At 40.1% G+C, this 20,117-nt stretch overlaps 1 protein-coding gene across 1 annotated transcript in view; it reads left to right on the plus strand.

Annotated features, from left to right (window-relative positions):
* Positions 1 to 1,288: 1,288 nt before the first annotated feature.
* Positions 1,289 to 20,117, plus strand: part of PLPP7 (phospholipid phosphatase 7 (inactive)) — a 40,319-nt gene continuing 21,490 nt past the window's right edge. Inside the window, exon 1 of the mRNA XM_003757427.2 lies at positions 1,289 to 2,040. Coding sequence (XP_003757475.1) covers positions 1,590 to 2,040 — 451 coding nt within the window. The 5' untranslated portion in view covers positions 1,289 to 1,589. The remainder of the gene's footprint in view (positions 2,041 to 20,117) is intronic.

Here is a 20,117-nt window from a genome sequence, read left to right on the forward strand (position 1 = left end):
GTGCCTGACAAGGGAAAGAACAGGGATATCCACAGGTCTGTCTCGGTTCTAGCTCTGTTCATCAGGGCTGGCAGGTGGGTCAAGACTTATTTGCCGCTGCAGATTAGGCAGGGCTGGAAGGGTCAGGGGCTACAGGATCCCCTTTCCTTTCTACTCTTTGGGTGGGATGGGATGGAACAATCTACTCCAAAGCCACGGAGTATCAGAGGCAAAGATGGCAATAGGCTGCCTCCTCCCCCACCAAATCACGACAAGATACTTCCCTCTTCCTTCTTCCCAAGGAGAGAGAAGGTTTCCTGGGAGGCCACAGGCAGCATTTAGTAAAAGTTGGTGGGTAAGACATTTCCTTAACTTTCCCAAAAGCTTGTCACTGCTGCTATCTCCCTGATACTTAAAGAGCCAGGCTCCTGAATCCTGAGCCAGAAGACCAGTGTACTTTCTGCCACTCATTTCACACATCCCAAACAAGACCTCTTTCATCTTCCAGTCACCCTTAAATGGGATAAGTCATAATGTTGTGAAGGAATCAAATACTTTAAGCTCTTCCGATTCCATGGCTGAGAGGGGGGGAAGGAAGAATGGGTCTGAGTTGGACCCAGAAGTAGATTCGAGATCCCCAGATGGCTATTACTGAGCCGGTGGCCAGGCTCCTGCCCTTTTGCAAAGTTCTGAAGCTTTTGCTGGAATCTCCTGGGAGTAGATCCATTACCCAGAGCATTTTATGCACCTTTCTCTAATGGAAATCAAATCCTACAAATTTCAATTAGATTAGGCTGTGTTGTACAGAAGCCAAATCTAGTAGCAGAGGGGGGAAAAATTGACTGCCAGTCTAATGAAATGCTGTCAGAGTGGGCGTGGCATAATTGACATGGGCCAGAGCTGCTGGCCAGGAAGACTTGAGCCAGAATGCCTTCTCCCCCATCAACTCCATCTAGTGCCAGGCAAGAGGCTCTGACCCTTCGCTCCACTGTCTATTATATGGGGCTGGAGCAGTCTCTGTAGAGCAGGCGAGGAGGCTGGAAAAGTATATTGAATGTCTGCTGGGGAAATCATGAATAACTTGGGATATCTGTAATTTTTAGCTTTCAAAGAAAATTTTGATTTACAGCATCACTGGGGCTGGCTTTAAAAAAAAAAAAAAAAAGACTTAAATTGGCTTTAGAAGCAACCACAAAAAAATTTAAAAAAACAAAGACTACATTTCCCAGAGTTCCTTAAAAGACTGGAAGCAATTGGAAGATTTAAATAGCCCAGGCCCAAAGCAGTCAGCCCTCAGTTGGGAGAATCACCCTCCTCTTCTGCACATCCATTGGACGTGATCCTGGCTTTTCGGGGCTGGATTGGCTACGGAAGCTGGCATTAATTTTTCCTCCAAGCTTGGTAGCAGCAATGAAGTAAACAGCCATGTGCATTCCTCTACTCTATATTTAACTACAGCGGTTTGTGCAGGAGAGATCTGCAAGAGGAGGGAATTGTGGTTCTGTAGAGAAGCTCCTGGCGTGGGGGAGAGAGGGCAGCTCTCTGAGTGGGGTATCCCTGGCTCCTCCTGGGCAGAGGGCCTTTCCTTTGTGAGCCAACCTAAGGCCGTCATGCCAGCCTCTCAAAGCAGGTCCCGGGCACGGGACCGAAATAATGTCCTGAACAGGGCTGAGTTCCTGTCACTGAACCAGCCTTTAAAAGGGGCTCAGGAGAATAGGAGCTCAAGCAGGAAGACAACAGGCCCATCCGTGCAGGCCCCACCACCAAATGAGGGGTCCAAGGAGCGGAGGCAGTCTCAGCAGCTGCCCGAAGAGGACTGCATGCAGCTAAACCCATCCTTCAAGGGAATTGCGTTCAACTCCTTGCTGGCTATTGACATCTGTATGTCCAAGAGGCTGGGTGTCTGTGCCAACCGAGCTGCCTCCTGGGGCAGTGCCCGCTCTATGGTCAAACTCATTGGGATCACAGGGCATGGGATCCCTTGGATTGGGGGCACCATTATCTGCCTGGTGAAGAGCAGCACTCTTGCAGGGCAAGAGGTCCTAATGAATCTGCTGCTGGGTAAGTGAGACCCTCCCTTTATAGTCCTACCAGAAAAAAATCCATTTTTTTTGTCTCCTCTGTCCCCACCCCCAAACTCGGAACCTCACACCCTGGGTTTCCACTCAGGGAAACCAGATGAAACAATTTAATGAGGTTAATCAAGAAAGCATTTTCGTACCAGAGCCGGAGATGCCCTAGAAATGGGAAAGTATCTAGACATATGAAAGAGGGAATCAGAAATGGACTTTAAATAAGGACTCTTGCAAAAAAAGAAAGAAACAGAATAGAAAGAGTATTGTCAGAAATGAGGCTGAAAGTTTAAGAGAAAAATCCTGCAACAAAGCATTAACCTTTCTTTCCAGGGTCTCAGAGCAGGATCAGACTTAGAGAATACTATGTGAAATTTTAATATGCTCAAATGCTTCCTAAAATACTTCTTTGGAGAGAGATCTAGAGAGTCTGTCTGCTGGTGACTTACTACACACTAGCTGATGGAAGGACATTAGCTCTTCTGTTGGAAGGTTCAAATTCCTTTCATGTGGGTCAGACTTGGATTGCTGACTTTGGACTAAATCCTGGTCAACATAAAACTTTGCTCAGTAGTTCCCACTACAAGGAGTTCAGTGATGCCCCCGTCTCCATCCTCCCCTCTGGAGAGCATCGTCCTAGACTCTGGGTGAATCTCTCCCTTGTTTCCCCCCTGAAACTAGACCCTCCTCTCTCTACACTGATACCATTTTTGGGTGTGTGGAGGATATATTTTGTGCTTGGAACTCTGTTCCAGAGGGATCAGAATGTGTCAGGTCTGAGGACCCCACCCATAATTTCTGCCTGGACTAATATGGTCATCTGCCCCATTTCCAGGGAAGGACACTAGAGAAGAGGGGCCTCCTGTATAGTTGACATGTTTTTCCAGAGCCTTGGCCACTATGAAATGTGATTTTTCCAGTAGGGCTCACCCTGTGCCAAGCATGGGGCAGAAAGTATACAGAAGTTGCTCCCTCTAAAACTGTGGCTCCCAAGACTGGCTCTGTACCATCCTAGTGTCAAGGGGTGAGCTGTGAACTTCTGCCTACATTCCAAAAATAAAACTAATTTTGATCCACTCTGACGTGGAAATTAATGTGTGTGTGCCATTCAGCAAGTAAGGAAGAATAAAATATCACAGAACAAAACAAAGGCTACAAGCAGTGGATAAAATACTGGACCTAAAGTCAGGAGTATCTGAATGCAATTATAATATTCGATACTTAACTAGCTGTGTGAACCCAGGCAAGTCATTTATCCTCTGCCTCAGTTTCCTCAGCTATAAAATAGGGATCATTAAAACATCTACCTTACAGGATTGTTGTAAAAATCAAATGAGATAATATTTGTAAAAAGCGCTTAGCACAGTGCCTGACACACAGTAGGTGCTATATCCTTATTCCCTTCCCATCCTATTACTCTAGAAAAGTTAAGGGTCATAGTTCTTGGAACTAGGATTCTCAAGATGGCAATGTGGATACTTGTGTCTTTCCTTTCAATATCTTACTCGTGTGTCTCTTCCTTTTATACTTATCCACCAGGGGACTCAGAGGTCCCCAGCTGATGGTTGTTGGTAGTTTGCTTGCTTGCTTGGTTGAGTACAAATAGAAACAACTGATCCATCTACTCACTTATTTCCTGGAGAAAGTTAAGTTTTGAAGAATGGCTGTGGGAGGGAGGGAGAGAAGCAGTTGAATAAGGAACAGGAAGTTGTTCTCAGGATCTTGGAGTTAAACAGTGGGAAAACCAGATGTTCTCATGAACATCAGAGACCTGGAACAAAAGATGACTCAGATACTCCTTAGTCCGTGTTCTCTAGAAAATGACCAGGATAGCCTTCTTCTCTGACCCATAGAATATGTATGTCGTTAAGACTAGAAAAGACTTCAGGCAGGCTAGCATAGTGGACAGAACTCTGACTCTTGGGAGATAGAAAACTCCTAATCCTGCTCCTTGTCATTCGTGAGTCTGAACCCTGGGCTGTACTATTTACTAGTTTCAAATGACCCAAAAACACTTATTAAATACTTCCTATGTGCAAGACATTACTCTAAGCTATGGAAATATGAAGATGGAGCAAAAATATTCCCTGCCCTCAAGGAGCTTACATTCTATTAGGAGAGACAACATATAAATAAATAGAGATATAGAAGATACATGAACAATAGCAACTGGAGGCCAAGGAAAGGCCTAGTGTAGAAGAAGGCATTTGAACTAAGTCTTTTTTGAGATTGGGTCTCCCTATCTTGCACAGGTGAGAAGTTCAGTAGTACTCATGGGCCAGGTCCCCTGCCAATGAATACAGAAGCTTTTACTGCTCCATCATCTCTCTGAACTGGACTGTTCTTCCGCAGGCAGCCTGGTACCTCTTCCTTGACTCTTCCCTCCCTACAAGAAGCTCACTATAATAGTGCTGGACTTAGTAGACACCTGATCGGGTTTAGACCACTACAGCTCAAAACTCTTGGGCTGAAATGAACTACCAGCCTCCCTGGTGGTTCAGATTACTGACTTGTACCACCATGCCAGGTTTGAGCTAAATACTGAAGGAGGCTTGAGATTCTAAGAATTGAAGAAGAAAAACATTCCATATATGAGAGACACCATTGCAAAGGCCCTCACTGAACCTGTTTCTTTTTCTACAGAATAAGGGGAATGTGCAAAATGACCCCTGAGATTCTTTCCGGCTCTACAAATCTGATTCACGTACATTGGCGTAATCTTTGGGATTTTTCTATTTATTTGATTAAGTTGATAAGCACCTACTATGTGCAAGGCTAAGTGTCAGAGATACAAAGAAAGTCAAAAACAGTCCCTGCTCTCAAGGAGCTCACAATCTAACAGGAGAGATAACATGCAAACATTTAGAAACAAGCAAGATGTAAACAGGAAAAACTGGAGATGATCTCAGAGGGAGGGCATTAACATTAAGAATGACAAGGGATATGTTTTATCGTCTAGAAAGGGTTCTTACTCTGAAGTCTGGGAACTTTTTTTAATATTTGGTTTTCTTTGTAATTCTGTGTATTCTATTTTATGCATTTAAGTTCATTATTCTCAGAGGTAGCCATAGGCTTTACCTTGACAAAACAGGTTAAGAACTCCTGCCATCTAGGATACCACTCATGTCATCCTGTGGAATATTAAATCCCATCATGTAAGATTAGCTGGATCTCTTTTTCTTGTCTGAAAGGATGTGAGCTCTAGGAAACAACTATTTACTACATTAACTTGACTGTCCACGTGGAATTTAACCAACTTGTGGACAGATAGTAATATCCATAATCGCAGTCTAATTTCCCCTGTCCCAACAAGCCTCTGGGGACTTTCCTTTTCTCAGGTAAGCAAACTTATTTTAATATTAGCCTGAACTAGGTATCATTACAAAGGAAGATTAATATGCTTCCTAAAAACATGTGTACTATCAAACTAAATGGAAATTATTTTAACATTATCTACTATATGGGTTTATCCACATGCTAGTACCCTTTTCCTGTAATCAGTCAATCAATCAACATTTATTAAGTGACTGACTATTAATTGCTGGGATAAATGCTAGGAATACAAGGAAAGGTAATGCACAATCCCTGCTCTCAAAGTGCTCACTGTCCACTAGTTGGAATAACATTCAAACAACTATTTCCATGCAAGATATAATAAACTGGAAATAATCAACAGAAGGCAGAAATTAGCATTAAGGGAAATATTGGAAGCCATAAAGAAACAACAGAATTGACTGAGTGTGTGTGTGTGTGTGGGTGTGTTTGTATGATGGTCAAATTTATACTTTATGAAGAACAGTTTGAACACTGGATAGAGTATAGAGAGACGTGTTATGGAGATAACCCACAAGCCTATTGTTATAATCTGGGGGTGAGGTGATGAGGGTCTGGACCAGGGTGGTAACAATATGAGAGGATAGAAAGGGACATATATGAGATGTTGTGAAGGTAGAAACGTTAGTATTTTTCTTTTTTTATTGTAGTAGCTATTTATTTTTAATACACATTGCTTTATAAATCATGTTGGGAGAGAAAAATCAGAGCAAAAGGGAAAAGGGAGAGAGAAAAAACAACAACAACAAAAAAAGAAGTGAACATAGCGTATGCTGATTTACATTCAGTCTCTTAGTTCTTTTTCTGGATGCATATGGCATTTGCTGTTCAAAGTCTCTTGGAACTGCCTTGGATCACTGAACTGCTGAGAAGAACCAAGTATATCATAGTTGATCATCGCACATTCTTGCTATTATTGTGTACAATGTATTTCTGGTTCTGCTTGTTTTGCTCAGCATCAGTTCATGTAAATCTTTCCAGGCCTTTCTAAAAATCAGCTTGTTCATCATTTTTTGTAGAACAATAATATTCCATTGCCTTCGTGTATCACAACACAATAGTACTTTTCAACTGATTGGATATGGGGTTGAGAGAATGAGAAGTCAAGGATGAAACCTACATTTTGAACTTAAATGAATAGGAGAAAGGGAGTACTTTTCACAGTAATAGAGAAACCAGGGTAGGGCGAAAGGGGAAAAATAATGAATTTCATCTTGGATTTGCTGAATTTAAGGTGTCTATGAGACATCCAATTCCAACTGCCTATTAGATGTTTTGAATTGGATGTCAAAACATCCAACAGGCAGTTGGAAATCTAAGACTGGTGTTCAGGAGGGAGGTTAGAGCCGAACAAAATAAGAATCCAGAATAGGAGTATGTCTTTCCCTCCTGGGATTAGATAATTGTGGTTTATATTTAAATGAGAGGATAGTATCAATGTATCTCCAGTACTACTCATTTTTTTTTGTTTGCTACAAAAGGGGAAGATTTTCAGCTATAATCTCATCTTTATGTATGCTGACAATATATGGTAAAATATTTTCCTCTCTCAGCCCTGCCTTTAATTAAGACTCAGTCGAGAGGGGTGGGTCTAAGGGCCTCAAATCAATTCATCAAGATATATTTATTAAGCATCTGTTTTGATCTAGGTACTATTGGGCATTGGAGATACACAGATAAACAAACTCAGCAGTCCCTATCTTCACAGAACTTATATTCTACCAGAGAAAAATCTTGTGTTTACATTTAAGCAAATGCAAACTATACACAAAGCTAATACCAATAATTTCAGGTGCCACTGGTGCATTAGTGACCGGGAGGGATCAAGCTAAGTCTGAGTTGGGAGATAGTGCTTTAGCAGAGCTTTGAATGAGGCTTGAAATCTGGAGAGGAAGAGAGAGGGCATTCCAAGCATTAGAGACAATATGCACAAAGGCAAAGATGAGAGACACTGACAGCAAATAGTACAGCTTGAGTGGACTGAAGGATGTATGAAGGGGAGTAATGAGTAATATTCAAAAACTTAGGCCAGCACCAGATTGTGAAGGGTTCAATTGTTAAAATAAATGAGTTTGCATTTCATTCTAGAGGAAATAAGGAGCCACAGAGGATCTTGAGTGAGCATAAAACACCTCCTGGTTTGGAGGGTTTTTTTGAATCTGTTTTTTGGAATGGTAGCTTTGTATAATATAGATAGATGAGGAGGGACATCAGAGCAAGAGAGACCAAATTGGAGGTTATTGAAATAGTTCAGGCAAGAAGTGATAAGGGCAATAACTACAGTGGGGTCCTGTGAATAGCAAGAGACATATTTAGATATGCTATGGAGTCAAAGCAAGTTAACAAACATTTTTCAAGCACCTACATTTATTAAACACAGTACCAAGCACTATAGTAGACATTGGGGACACACACAAAAAAAGGCAAAACACAGTCCCTGCCCTTAAGGAACAATTTAAATGGGGAGAAAAGCAAACAAATATGCTTAAATAAACTAAAAACAAAATAAATAAGAAATAACTCAGAGGGAAGGTATTAAGGTTAAATAGGATTGGGAAGGCAAAATGAGACAACTGATTAGATATATGGTGTGAGAGAGTTAAAGAATCAAGTATGATTCTGAAGATGTAAACTTGAGTGATAAAGTATGATGGTACCCTCAACTGAAATAGGGAAGTTCAGAAAAAGGATGATTTGAGGGGAAGATAATGAGTTCCATTTTGGCTGTGCCGATTTTAAGTTAATTAGAGGATATCCAGCGTGATGAGTAAGGGGCTAGACTTGTTTTATTGACCACAGAGGGTAGAAATAGGATCAATAGGTGAATTTGTTGTAGAGGACAAACAAAAAAACTTCCTAACAATTAAAGTTTTCCTAATACTTTAACATATTTAACATGTATTGATTAACCTGCCATCTTGGGGAGGAGGTGGGGAAAGGAGGGGAAAAGTTGGAACAAAAGATTTTGCAACTGTTAATGCTGAAAAATTACCCATGTATATATCTAGTAAATAAAAAAGCTATTAAAAAAAAACAAAGTTTTCCCCAAAATAGCATAAGGGAAGCCTGGGAAAATGGTACATTCACTGTCTCTGAAGGCTTTCAAACAGGAGCCTCTTTGCTGGGAACATTGTTGAGGAAGGGTCTTGTTAAAATATGGAATGATCTAAAAGTCCCTTCCAATTCTGAGATATGATTCAAAGTCTGGACCCTGACTTTGCTTTGATTTTAAGGAAGGGATATTTGTATCCAGTGCTCCTCATGCTTACCCTTAACAACTGCTCTTACTCATAGCCCACAAGCATTCTTCACCATCCACTTTGTATCAAGAAGAATTTCTCTTTTAAGCCTTTGAGCAGGAAGCTAAGTTATTCATCTTCTAGAGTATCCCTAACACTAACATATTAAAAAGAAGCCAATTGATTTCAAAAAAATGGAGCAGGCTCCTGAAGTAAGAGAATTAGACCTAGGTTCCTATAGCTATTTTATCAGTTTTCTGGAACTATGGTTGATCATGGCATTGTCCAGAATTCTGTATTTCAAATTCTTTACAATGTTATTGTTATTATAGAAATTGTTCTCCTGGTACTGTTTGCTTCACGTAGAAAGATTTCATACAAATCTTTTCAGGTTTCTTTGGAACTTTTCATTTCATCATTTCTTATGACATAATAGCATTATATTGTTAGCATTATTATATTCACATACCGGGGTGTAGAGAATGTTCTGAGAAGACCCCTACCTCTGGGGTGAGGGCTGCTAAATCCTTTTCATCTTTTGTGCCCACCTTACTCTCACCTGTGGCTTCAAGAAGCTGTAGCATGCACAGTGGCCATAATCCAGTGTGGGTTTTGACAGGCAAGTTAAACCAAGTTGAGGGTAACTAGGGGGTCTGAAACTTGTTGGTGAGTTAGGGAGGTGTCTATCCCCAAGCATGTGAAGACTCTCCTGGTGGAGTGGGTGGATGAAAATATCCATCATAACAGCCACAAAAAGTAGCTGAAGCAGACACTATGAAGCAGGCTTAGAGCTTGGTTAGAGATCTAGGACACCAAGGGCAAACACTGCATCTTGAGCCATCTACCAGTCATCTTGACTGTCTTGCCCTTGGACTATGATAACTATGGAATAGAGAATTTCAACAACTCTGCCTCAATTAAATCCAATTTACACATGTATCAGAAAACATTTCCCATACCATTTTGTCATTTTTGCCTATCTCAAAGTCTTGTAATAATAGGCAAGTGATGAAGCAGCAGGTACAGATACACTGAGAGCTATGGTCACAACCCTGAACCTAGGTGGCCCAGACCATAAGGTCATCTTCTCACTGGAAGCAGTCTCTTGGGTATCAGAGCAACCTTTTAAGAAATTCATTGCTTTCCTCCTGGTACGTGGAAGGGGCTAGAAAAGATGCCCTAAAAATTACTTGCTTGCCCAACCTTGGCCTGATTACCATGGCACATGGAGACTCTACTCAGTGATCAAAGTACAAAAAATATGTACAAAAACTTCTATAAAGTGTACACGTTTATGGGCAGCACAGAATCTAGTAGACCTGAAAGATAAACAATTTTTGTTGCAAGAGAACTCAACAGGTTTTGCATCCAAATAGCAGCCCTGAGTGAAACAAGGTTGGCCAATGAAGGCGGGCTTACTGAAGGCAGAGCTGGATACACATTTTCCTAGAGTGGCTACAGTGAAGGAGAATATTGTGAAGATGGTGTAGATTTTATAATTAAAACTAATCTAGTCAACAAGCTTGTAGGCATACCATAAGAAGTGAAGAACAGGCACATTATAGTGTGATTGACATTTACAAAAAAACACCAAGACATCCTTGTCAATACCTATGTTCCTACTGTGACAAATCCCAATGAGGTCAAAGAAAAATTTTATGAAGACTTTGGAGACTTTTATCATCAATGTGCCAAAAGAGGACAAGCTTAAAATTCTGGATGACTTTAATATCAGAGTAGGCTCAGACTACCGAACATTGCAGGGAGTTTTTAGGAGGAATGGAGCTGGAAATAGCAATAGCAATGGTTACTTACTACTGAAGACTTGTGCATCCCATGACTTTCTCAACACTATCTTCCATTTACCTAAAAGCAGTTAAACCTAGATGCACCCTTGCAGCAAACATTAATACTTAAAAGACTATGTGATTGTAAGGAGAAGAGACAGATGTGAATGATGAAGGTCATGAATGGAGTAGAGTAATGGACTGATCATACACTTATCCTTGCCAAACTAAATATTCACATTCAACAAAAGTAGTATTATGAGAAGAATTTAATGTCAACAGATTGAAGCACTTCTCTGAGAGAGAACTATTTGTTGCTAGGTTGGAGGGAAAGTTGAGCCAATATTCAGTTGGCAACAGTGGAGCAGAAAAGGAATGGGCAGCTTTCAGAGATTTGGTGTGCAGCTCTGCATTTACTCATCTGGGTCAGAACACTTGCAAATATTCAGATTGATGTGACAAAAATGATGGGGAAATCCAGAAGCTGTTAAATGAAAAATGAGAACTCCAACAGAGTAGTTAATCCATCTCTAAGAAGGCAGTATTTAATTCCATCAAAAGCAAAGTACAAGTATTATTCTTGGTTCAGTAAAAAGGCAGATGAAATTCAGTTTTATGTCAATAGTAACAATCCAAAACGCTTTTTATGATGCCACAAGGAGTATTTATGGGCAAAAAATTTAGGTGCATCTCAATTACTCAGTGCTGATGGAGCCACGTTGATTGATAAGTACATGATCCTAAAGAGATGAGCTAAACCCTTCTATATGTTCTCAACAGACTGCCATCAATCAGTGCGAAAGCCATTGACCATTTGAAGTCAGGTTGAAGTCAACCTCTCCCTAGCTGAAGTTCTACCTGAAGAGGTTTGGAAAGCCATTAGGTTCATTTCATGTGTCAAAGCACCTTGTTCTAATTCTATTCCAGGTGAGATTTACAAGGTGGAGGTGGGGGCGGTCTATTGCTCTTACAAAAGCTGATTAAAATTTTTTAAGTTATGTGGCAAGAGCAGGTTAGCCTCTGGGAGTTCAAGGATATCGCTATTATCCATCTCTATAAAGGTAAAGGGAATAGATAGATTGTCCTGTGACAAACACAAGAGGATTTCTCTCTTAGCCATTGCTAGAGAGATTCTTGCTAGAGTCCTCTATAACAGACTAGCCATCTACCTGAGAGCTAGTGTGGCTTCAGAATAGATCAGTATGGTAGATCTATCTTTGTAGATCTGACCAAGACTTTTGATTCTGTCAGTCACAAGGACTTAGGGAAAATTATGTCAAAATTTGGTTGCCCAGAGAAGTTCATCAGCATTGTACATCACAATGGCATGATTACCTGGGTCATAGGCCATGCTCTCGTGCTTTCCCAGTCACCAATGGTGCCAAATGAGGCTTGGGCTTCTTCCCATGCTTTTTGGTATGATGTTTTCAGCCATGTTGTCAAATTTAATGAGCTGGGACACGACATCAAGGTCAACTACTGCGCTGATGATAAATTCTACAACTTGAACAGGCTGCAAGCCAAGACTAAAATGGAGGGAATGTTGGTGCAAGATTTTTTGTTTCCAGATGATTATGCACTCAATGCAGCCTCTGAAACTGAGATACAACAAAGTATGGATCTGTTCTCTACTGCTTGTATCAGTTTTGGCCTAACAATTAACACCAAGAAAACACAGGTGCTCCCTCAGTCAGCATCACACCATCCTTATGTGGAACCATCAGTTACTGCAAACAGAAAAGTTTTGAATGCTGTGGATAGTTCACTTGCCTTGGCAGAATACTTTCCAGGGATGTCCACATTGATAATGAGGTTGACACTCTTATTTCCAGAGCTGGTTCAGTATTTGGGAGGCTCCGAAGAAAAGTTTGACAGAGAAGAGGTATTAGACTTACTACCAAATTGAAGATCTATATATAGCTGTTTTTCTGATCTTGTATGCGTATGAAACTTGGACAGTACACCAGCACCATGCCAGAAAATTAAATAGCTTCTATTTGAAGCGTCCTAGGAAGATTCTGAAGATCACCTGGTAGAATAAGATACTGGATACTGAGGTCCTTTCTGGAACTAAACTGCCAAGCATTTAAATTGTATTGCAGAGAGCGCAACTCTCTTGGGCTGGCCGTGTTGTTCAAATGTTAAATGTACACTTGACAAAAATTGTGAACTCACACAGGGCAAGTGCTCATCTGGTGGTCAGAAAAAGATACAGAGACACTCTCAAGGTCTCTCAAAAACTTTGGAATTGATTGTTCAACGTGGGAGACACTGGCTTAGGACCGCCTAACATGTTGTACCCTTAGGTGCTATGCTCTGTGGACAAAGCAGAATTGAAGTAGCTCAAAAGAAATATTCATTGCACAAATTTAGCCACTCCACTCTGAGACTGTGTCCAACCTATGGCAGAGCACTCTGAGCTTGTATTGGTCAGATTAGCCATAGTTGGATACACGGTAGCTTGACTCTAACATATTGATTGTCATTTTGATCCTCTTGGAAAACAAAGGCCAACCATTAATCAACCATTTATACATCAAAATTTGTTCAGCCATCCCCAAAGTGATGGACATTCCCTTAGTTTCCTGTTCTTTGCCCCTACAAAAAAATCTGCTTTACATATTTCTGGGTATCTTTTGGGGAACGTAAGCACCTTTTAGGCTGAGCTCTAGGGCAGAGACCTCCAAGAGGTCCTTCCTCATTCTCTCTTTTCCCTCTTTCTCTGTAGCAAAGGTACAGCAGTAGGATTGCTGGGTCAAAGGGTATGTTCAATTTAGTGACTTTGGAGGCATAGGGCCAAATTGCTTTTAGAATGGCTGGATAAACTCCTGGTGATATATTCCGTAACTCTCCAGCCTATTCTCCAGTATTATCTCTTCTCCATTGTTCCCAGACTGGGACTAAATCTATCTGGGTGTGGCATTTTATCTCTACAATTCCTTATCCCTCTCTTGGTCTTTACCTGGAATCCTTAGGTAACAATATCTCTACCACATAAGAGAAGAAATGGGCCCTATCAGCTCGCTTTTAGAGCCTATGTTTTATCCCTTTGAGAAGGCTACATTCATCTCATATCCATTCATCAAACAAAGAAAACCTCAGCTGCTTTTTCTCCATAACAGAGAGGATCTGTCACTCCCAGAATCTTCACCTCCAAGAACTAGGATCAAGGAACACAAAACAGAAAGCTGGTTAATTAGAGCCTGGAGGGTGTTCCCCTGCACATCTGGGGAGGTGTTCAAACTCTGTGGGTCAGAGTGGGTTAAACTCTGAACCCTTTTCTCCTACTTACAAGATCAACATCTCTCTGATTTAGGGTAAAATAGAATATATAATATATATAATATATCCTTTTGATACTCATCAATTTCTGATTGCCAGTGAGCAGTCCTCTCAAGTAGCTTCAGGAGCTGCCTTCCAACCCACCACTTTCAGGGGCTGGGACCCCAGAACTTTTCTGTAGCTATCTAGATTGGGTATCTCCATGCAAATGAATCTGAACAAGCACAAAACCTCAGAGGTCAAAGTCGTTATTTTCCTCCTGGTCTGTATTATGAAATGAAGACCTTAGTCTAAATTCCAAGTCTGAGATCTCTATACACTGGCAACCTTTCTGAACCTCAATTTTGTCACCTATAAAAGTAGGAATAATAATGGTAATTCTAGAAGCTACTCCTCAGCACTATTGTGAAGCTCAAATGTGAAGGACCCCACAAATTTGAAAGCTTTATATCTATGCCAGTTGTTGTTATTCCTGAATTGATTTATGCATTTGTGACCAGCAGCAGGCTCCCAGGCTTTGAATTACTCTCCCTAGGGAGAAGAATCCCATACTGGAACTCAAGACTCCATTCCTAGTTTTGCATCTTAGGCAAATTATTAAACTTCCATGAGACTTCATTGTCTTGTCTATAAAACTAGGAGATTCAACTCCTAGTTCTTTTTCAGGTGTTAAAGGTTATTTTGTGTGGAGTTCCTTCCAGGTGGATTTGAATTTTAAGTATAGAGTAGCATTTAACCCTAATTGAAGTGTAGAGATTTAAGTGGTGGAAGGACTTGAGTAAGGGTTTTCTTAGCCTTTTTAATGGTATTATCAAGCCTAAGATCAATAAAAAAAAAAATCAATGATTATGTTTAAAATGAAAACCTCTGACCTCAAGATGTTTATAATTCTACTAAAGAAATGCATTTCTTTCTTCCTTCTTTCCTTTTTTTCTGTTTCTGTTTCTCTTACTTCTTTCCTTCCTCCTTTCCTTCCTTCCTTCCTCTTTCTGTCCACCTTCTTTTTCTCTCTCTTTCTGTCTCTGTCTCTCTCTGTATCTCTCTCTCTCTCTGTGTTTCTCTCTTTTTTCTGTCTGTTTTCTGTCTCTGTCTCTGTCTCTGTCTCTCTCTCTCTCTCTCTCTCTCTCTCTCTCTCTGTATGTGTGTATTTCTCTTTCTCTCCATCTCTCTCTGCTTCTCTCTCCCCATTCTCAACCTAAACCTTTCTGTCCTTGTTTTCTTCAAATCTATCTATAGTCTTTCTAATCTGTGAAAATGTCTTCCTTTGGTAGAATATAAGCTCCTTGAGGACATGGAATCCCATTTAGTATTAGTATCTACCTCGTATTTTAGAAATAGGATTGGACAGTAGAGAGAGTGAGGAAGGACCTCTTGGAGGTCTCTGCCCTAGAGCTCAGCCTAAAAGGTGCTTAAGTTCCCCAAAAGACGAGATGAGGATGGAAAGCCTCCTAGGCAAGAGAGAGAGCATTTGTAAAAGAGGCAGTAGGGAGGAAATGAAATGTCAATCATTGGTTATAGGGCCAGGAGAAACTTTAGGGATCGTTTAAATTTATAGTCTGAGAGAACGGAGAAGGTAAATGGCTTGAATAAATGCTTGTTGAATTAAATTGTTCAAGAATACGCTAATGGTAAGTAATTCACCTTAGACTCAAACCCAGGTCTTCAGGCTTTATGTCCAGTGCTCTTATTCTATAAAGTGCTTCTCAACACTTTTCCCCCTCTTTTCCCCCTCTCCTGTACTTTCAGGGTAGACTGATTTTGACCTGATAATTAGCAATTATTGGTTTGACAAGAAACAGGTTCAAAGAACCATAGATAGAGCTAAAAGAGAATTTAGAAGTTATTTAACCCAACCTCATTTCATGGATGAAAAAAAACCAAAGGAAATGATAGAATGGGGGAGGGAAAGAAGACATTTATTAACACCTACTATATGCTAACCACTGTACTAAGTAGTTTTTATAAACATTACCTCATTTGATCTTCACAACAACCCCCTGGAAGGTAGATATCCTTAGTATCCTCACTTTACTGTTGAGGAAACTGAAGCTAGCAGGGTTAAGTGACTTGTACAGGATCATATAACTAGTGTCTGAGACTGGATGTGAACTCAGGACAAATTTTGTGTTGTTTTTGCTTTTTGGCAGACAGAGCAAATGTAGCTTAGAGATATGAATTTTCCATCCAGCATCTTCTAGCAAAGATCCTTGGTTAGGATACCATTGTTTTAGAAGGGTGGAGAGAATGATTAGGATAAAGTCACTGAGCAAAAGACAAGCAACCAACACTATAAATAATAGCCAGTTTCAGTCAGTCTACAGACATGCATTGAGTACCTACTGTGTGCATAGATGCAGACTGAGTGCTCTTGCTGAGTCTTGGAGACCTAACAAAACTTAATCTGATGAGGGTGACCTAAAGAAGCCGCTTCATCTTTAGGTGCTTCTGGTAGCTCCCCAGGACATACATATCTCCTAGATGGTAGTGTTAGTCCAGGAGGTTCCCACACAAGCAAGGAATGTGCTAATGAAATCACAGAGTCTTGTACTATAAGCATAATATTGTGATGGGTATTTTGCTGTTATTCAGTCATTTTTCAGTCCTATTTTTGAGGTTTCTTCTGGCCCTATAGTCTCCAATTGACATTTCCTGCCTCCTGCCTCCTACCTCCTTTACAAAGGCTGTGTCCCTTGCCTAGGAGGCTTTCCATCCTCATCTCTGCCTTTTGGGTAACTTAAGCTCCTTTTAGGCTGAGCTCTTGGGCAGAGACCTCCAAGAAGTCCTTCCTCATTCTCTCTGCTGTCCAATCCTATTTCTAAAATACAGCATCACTCCATTTGGGATTTTCTTGGTAAAGAAACTGGAGTGGTTTGCCATTTCCTTCTCCACCTCATTTTACAGATGAGGAAACTAAGACAAACAGGATTGAGTTCCCTAGGTTCACAGAGCTAATAAGTGTTCAAGACCAGATTTGAACTCAGGAAGACAAGTGCTTTAGAGGGAGACTTCATGTCTATCAGCATTTATTAGATACCTGCTATATATCAAGCATTGTGCCAAAATGCTGAGGATACAAATAAAAGCAAAACAAAACTAGTCTTTGCTCTCAGAGTTCACAGTCTATTAGAGGAAGACAATATGCAAATAACTATATGCAAACAAGATAACTTGGACATAATGAGTAACAGGAAGACACTAGTATTAAAGGGAACTGTGAAAGGATATTTGGAGACTTTAGCTGACACCTGAGAGCCTTAAAGGATTCTAAGCTGCAGAGATGTTGTCTGATAGGTATTTGACATTTTGCACCTGAATGACACCAGGTGAAATGCGGCAGCACAGTTCTTCAGCTGTTTCCCCCTCTACCAGCTGTAATGGAGTGATACCTGAAGTCTGTCATCGGAAGTAGCCTTAGGAGAGAATTTAGCATGGTCTGTGCCAGCATCTTTGATACAAGCTTATGACATTTTCTGCTTGTAACCCATCAACCAATAAACATTTATTAAATGCCAACTCTTTGCTAGACATTGTGTTCCGTTTTGCACATACAGAGAAAAAAAAAGACAGTCCTTCTCTTAAGGAGCTTGTATTTAACATGTAGGTGTATACAAAATATAGACATGAAAAATACAAGACAGTTTGAGTGGGAGGAAACACTAGCCGCAGGGAGATAGAAAGAAAGGCTTCCTGCAGAAGGTGGCCCTTTAACTGGGTAAGAAAACTAGGGATTCTAAATGGCCGAGGGAAGGAAGGAATTCTAGGCATCAGGAACAGCCCGCTCATTGGCATGGAAACAAGATGGTGTATCATGGGTGAAGACCCAGCAAAAAAGGCAATTTGGACAGAGTGTCAAGTGTGTGAGGGGAAGTAACATATAATAAGGCTAGAGAGGTAAATTGGGGCCAGGAAACAAAGGATTTTAAGTACTAGTTTATAATCCATTAGAAGATACAGGCTTGCACAGAAACATGTAACTAATACCAGATGATACATAGTTACTCCCCAAGGAGAAGTATATCCAAGAAGAATTCTGAGTCATGATCCTTCTAGGCTTGGGTGATTAGAGAAGGTTACAGAATAAGTAGGACTTAACCAGAAATTTCTCAAATGTGTAGGATTTGGTAAATTGTGAAGGGAAGGGATGTCAGATAATCTGAATGTGCTTCCCCAAGGAGAGACTATTTGTGTGGAATATAGCAGAGTTGCAATAAGTCAGGCAATACTTTTAGTTGTCTTTGCCACCCTCCCCCTTTAAATCATTGTTATGAGGGATGGCTTGCTAATAGGGCAGAGAAATGGAGGTGATGTAAAAACAAAGTATATTAATAAATATATGATTACAATTGATTTTTTTAAAAGGTATCTTTTGGGCGGATAATGGGCAGACCTGCTTGGCTGAAACTTCAGAGGGTTCTTGGGGAAAGAGAAATGAGGGATGAGGACAGAGTCAGCTTTTAACAGACCTTAAAAGCCAGGTTATAGAACCTAGAGGAGTTTCAGAGATTTAAAAAACTGGGAACAGAAGACCAAGGAGTTTTTATTTTACTAATTAAACTTAATAAAGTATTTTTGAAAATGAAATAAAAACAGAACCAATTCTAAGGATAGAAAGTTTTCTATTCTTTTCTTGAACTTTACAAGTGCTCCTCTTATAATCCCTTTGAGCTTTTTCCAGAAGTTTATATCCGTGATTTCAGACTTCCTGACATACATGGTAGGTGGGCAGATCAGGGATGATTTTCCCCATTTTTTGGTACAAAATGTATTATGAGATAAAGTTAACAAAAAACCAAATAAACTTAAATTTGTAACTAATTACATATTTTAAAATTTTCTCAACATATTTATGATTCTACATTTCACTCTTAAGAAAAGTGAAGTCAGGAGAGATCAATTGACTGGTGCAAGATCACCCAGATAGTAAATGAAGGAGCTCAGGCTAGAATCCAGGTCTTATGTTTTTTATTTGGCACTTCCTCAGGAATCCTACTGTACTGGATCAGGTCAAATGCAATTTAAGAGCTATTTATTCAATTCCACAAACAGAACGGTGTAATAGAAAGAGTATTGAATTTGGAGTCATGAAAGACCTGACTTTACATTATTAGCAATATGACCATGGGCGAGTCATTTAAATTGAGTTTCAGTTTCCTCATCTGTAAAATGGGAACAATAATAACTGTAGTAACAACCTCCTGTGGTGGTTTTAGGGATCAACTTTCAAACCTGAAAGGCTTATATCAATAAATCTCCACTATTAATAAACACAATGCTAAGTGCTGGAAATGCAAAGATTACAAAAAACTATGCAATTTCTGCCTTCAAGAAGCTTGCATTCAATTCAGGGGTGTGGAGTATATATGCATATGCTATTTATGAAGGTTGTGTTTATGTCTGTCTGGTTGTCTAAATACGGGTCATGATGAGACCTAAATCTTTGGAATCTTATCCATCTCTCTCCAAGAAACCTTTGATCTTACCTGAAGGAATATTCAGAAGGAGCCATAAGGCTGGCTGCTCTACTTTCCTCAAAGAAGGGTATGCAACCAGAATTATATCTGTCTCCCTACAAATATTGCTGGTTTAGAGGAATTAAGATGCTTTTCTGATTGCTATCTCTGAAAAGGGACTGTGTCTTCAGCTTTTCTACACATAGTTGTTTCTTTCCAAGCAACTAGGTCTGTTTAGACTCATAGATTCATAGATTAAGAGCTAGAAAGGACTTCAGAGGCTGTAGAGTTCATGACCCCTACCCATTTTACAGATAAGTAAACTGAGGCATAGAGATGATTTGCTCAGTATCATACAGCTAATGTTTGAGGAGGGATGTGAACCCCGATGTTTCTGCACATCTAGTGCCCTATCCACCACACACACCATCTATTTCTTCATTAGCTGTCTCTTTCCTTCAGCATTTCAGTGGATCCATGATTTCATTAATGTGGTCACAATGCTGCAGATCATAACTGGTGCCCTCCCCCCACGTCTCATCCTGTGCACTTTCTATCCAAGTTGTCCCATAAATTCTCTTTAAAAGATCTGCCCCCTACCTTCCTCAGGATCATTAAACATTGCATGCTTTTGTAGATAGAAGAAATATGGTGAGCAGAACCAGGAAAATAAAATATACAATAACTAAAGCTATGTCAATGTTGAGGGGAACCCCAGTATAAACAAAAATCAAAACTGTACACCATACCATTAAAATGACCAAACTTGGCCCAAAAGAAGAAATATAAGAATGTTCCTTCCTCCCTCTTTTACATAAAGGTGGAGACTTTTATGTATGGAACACTACATCTATATCTAATAAAAATAGCACCTTCTAGAGTTGTTGTAAGGATCAAATAAGATAATATTATAGAGCACTTTGCAAATCTTTAAGTGCTTTATAATAGTAACTATTATTATTATTATTTGCCAAA

This window comes from Sarcophilus harrisii, chromosome 2 (genome assembly GCF_902635505.1).
Source record: "Sarcophilus harrisii chromosome 2, mSarHar1.11, whole genome shotgun sequence".
NCBI classification, from domain to species: Eukaryota; Metazoa; Chordata; class Mammalia; order Dasyuromorphia; family Dasyuridae; genus Sarcophilus; species Sarcophilus harrisii.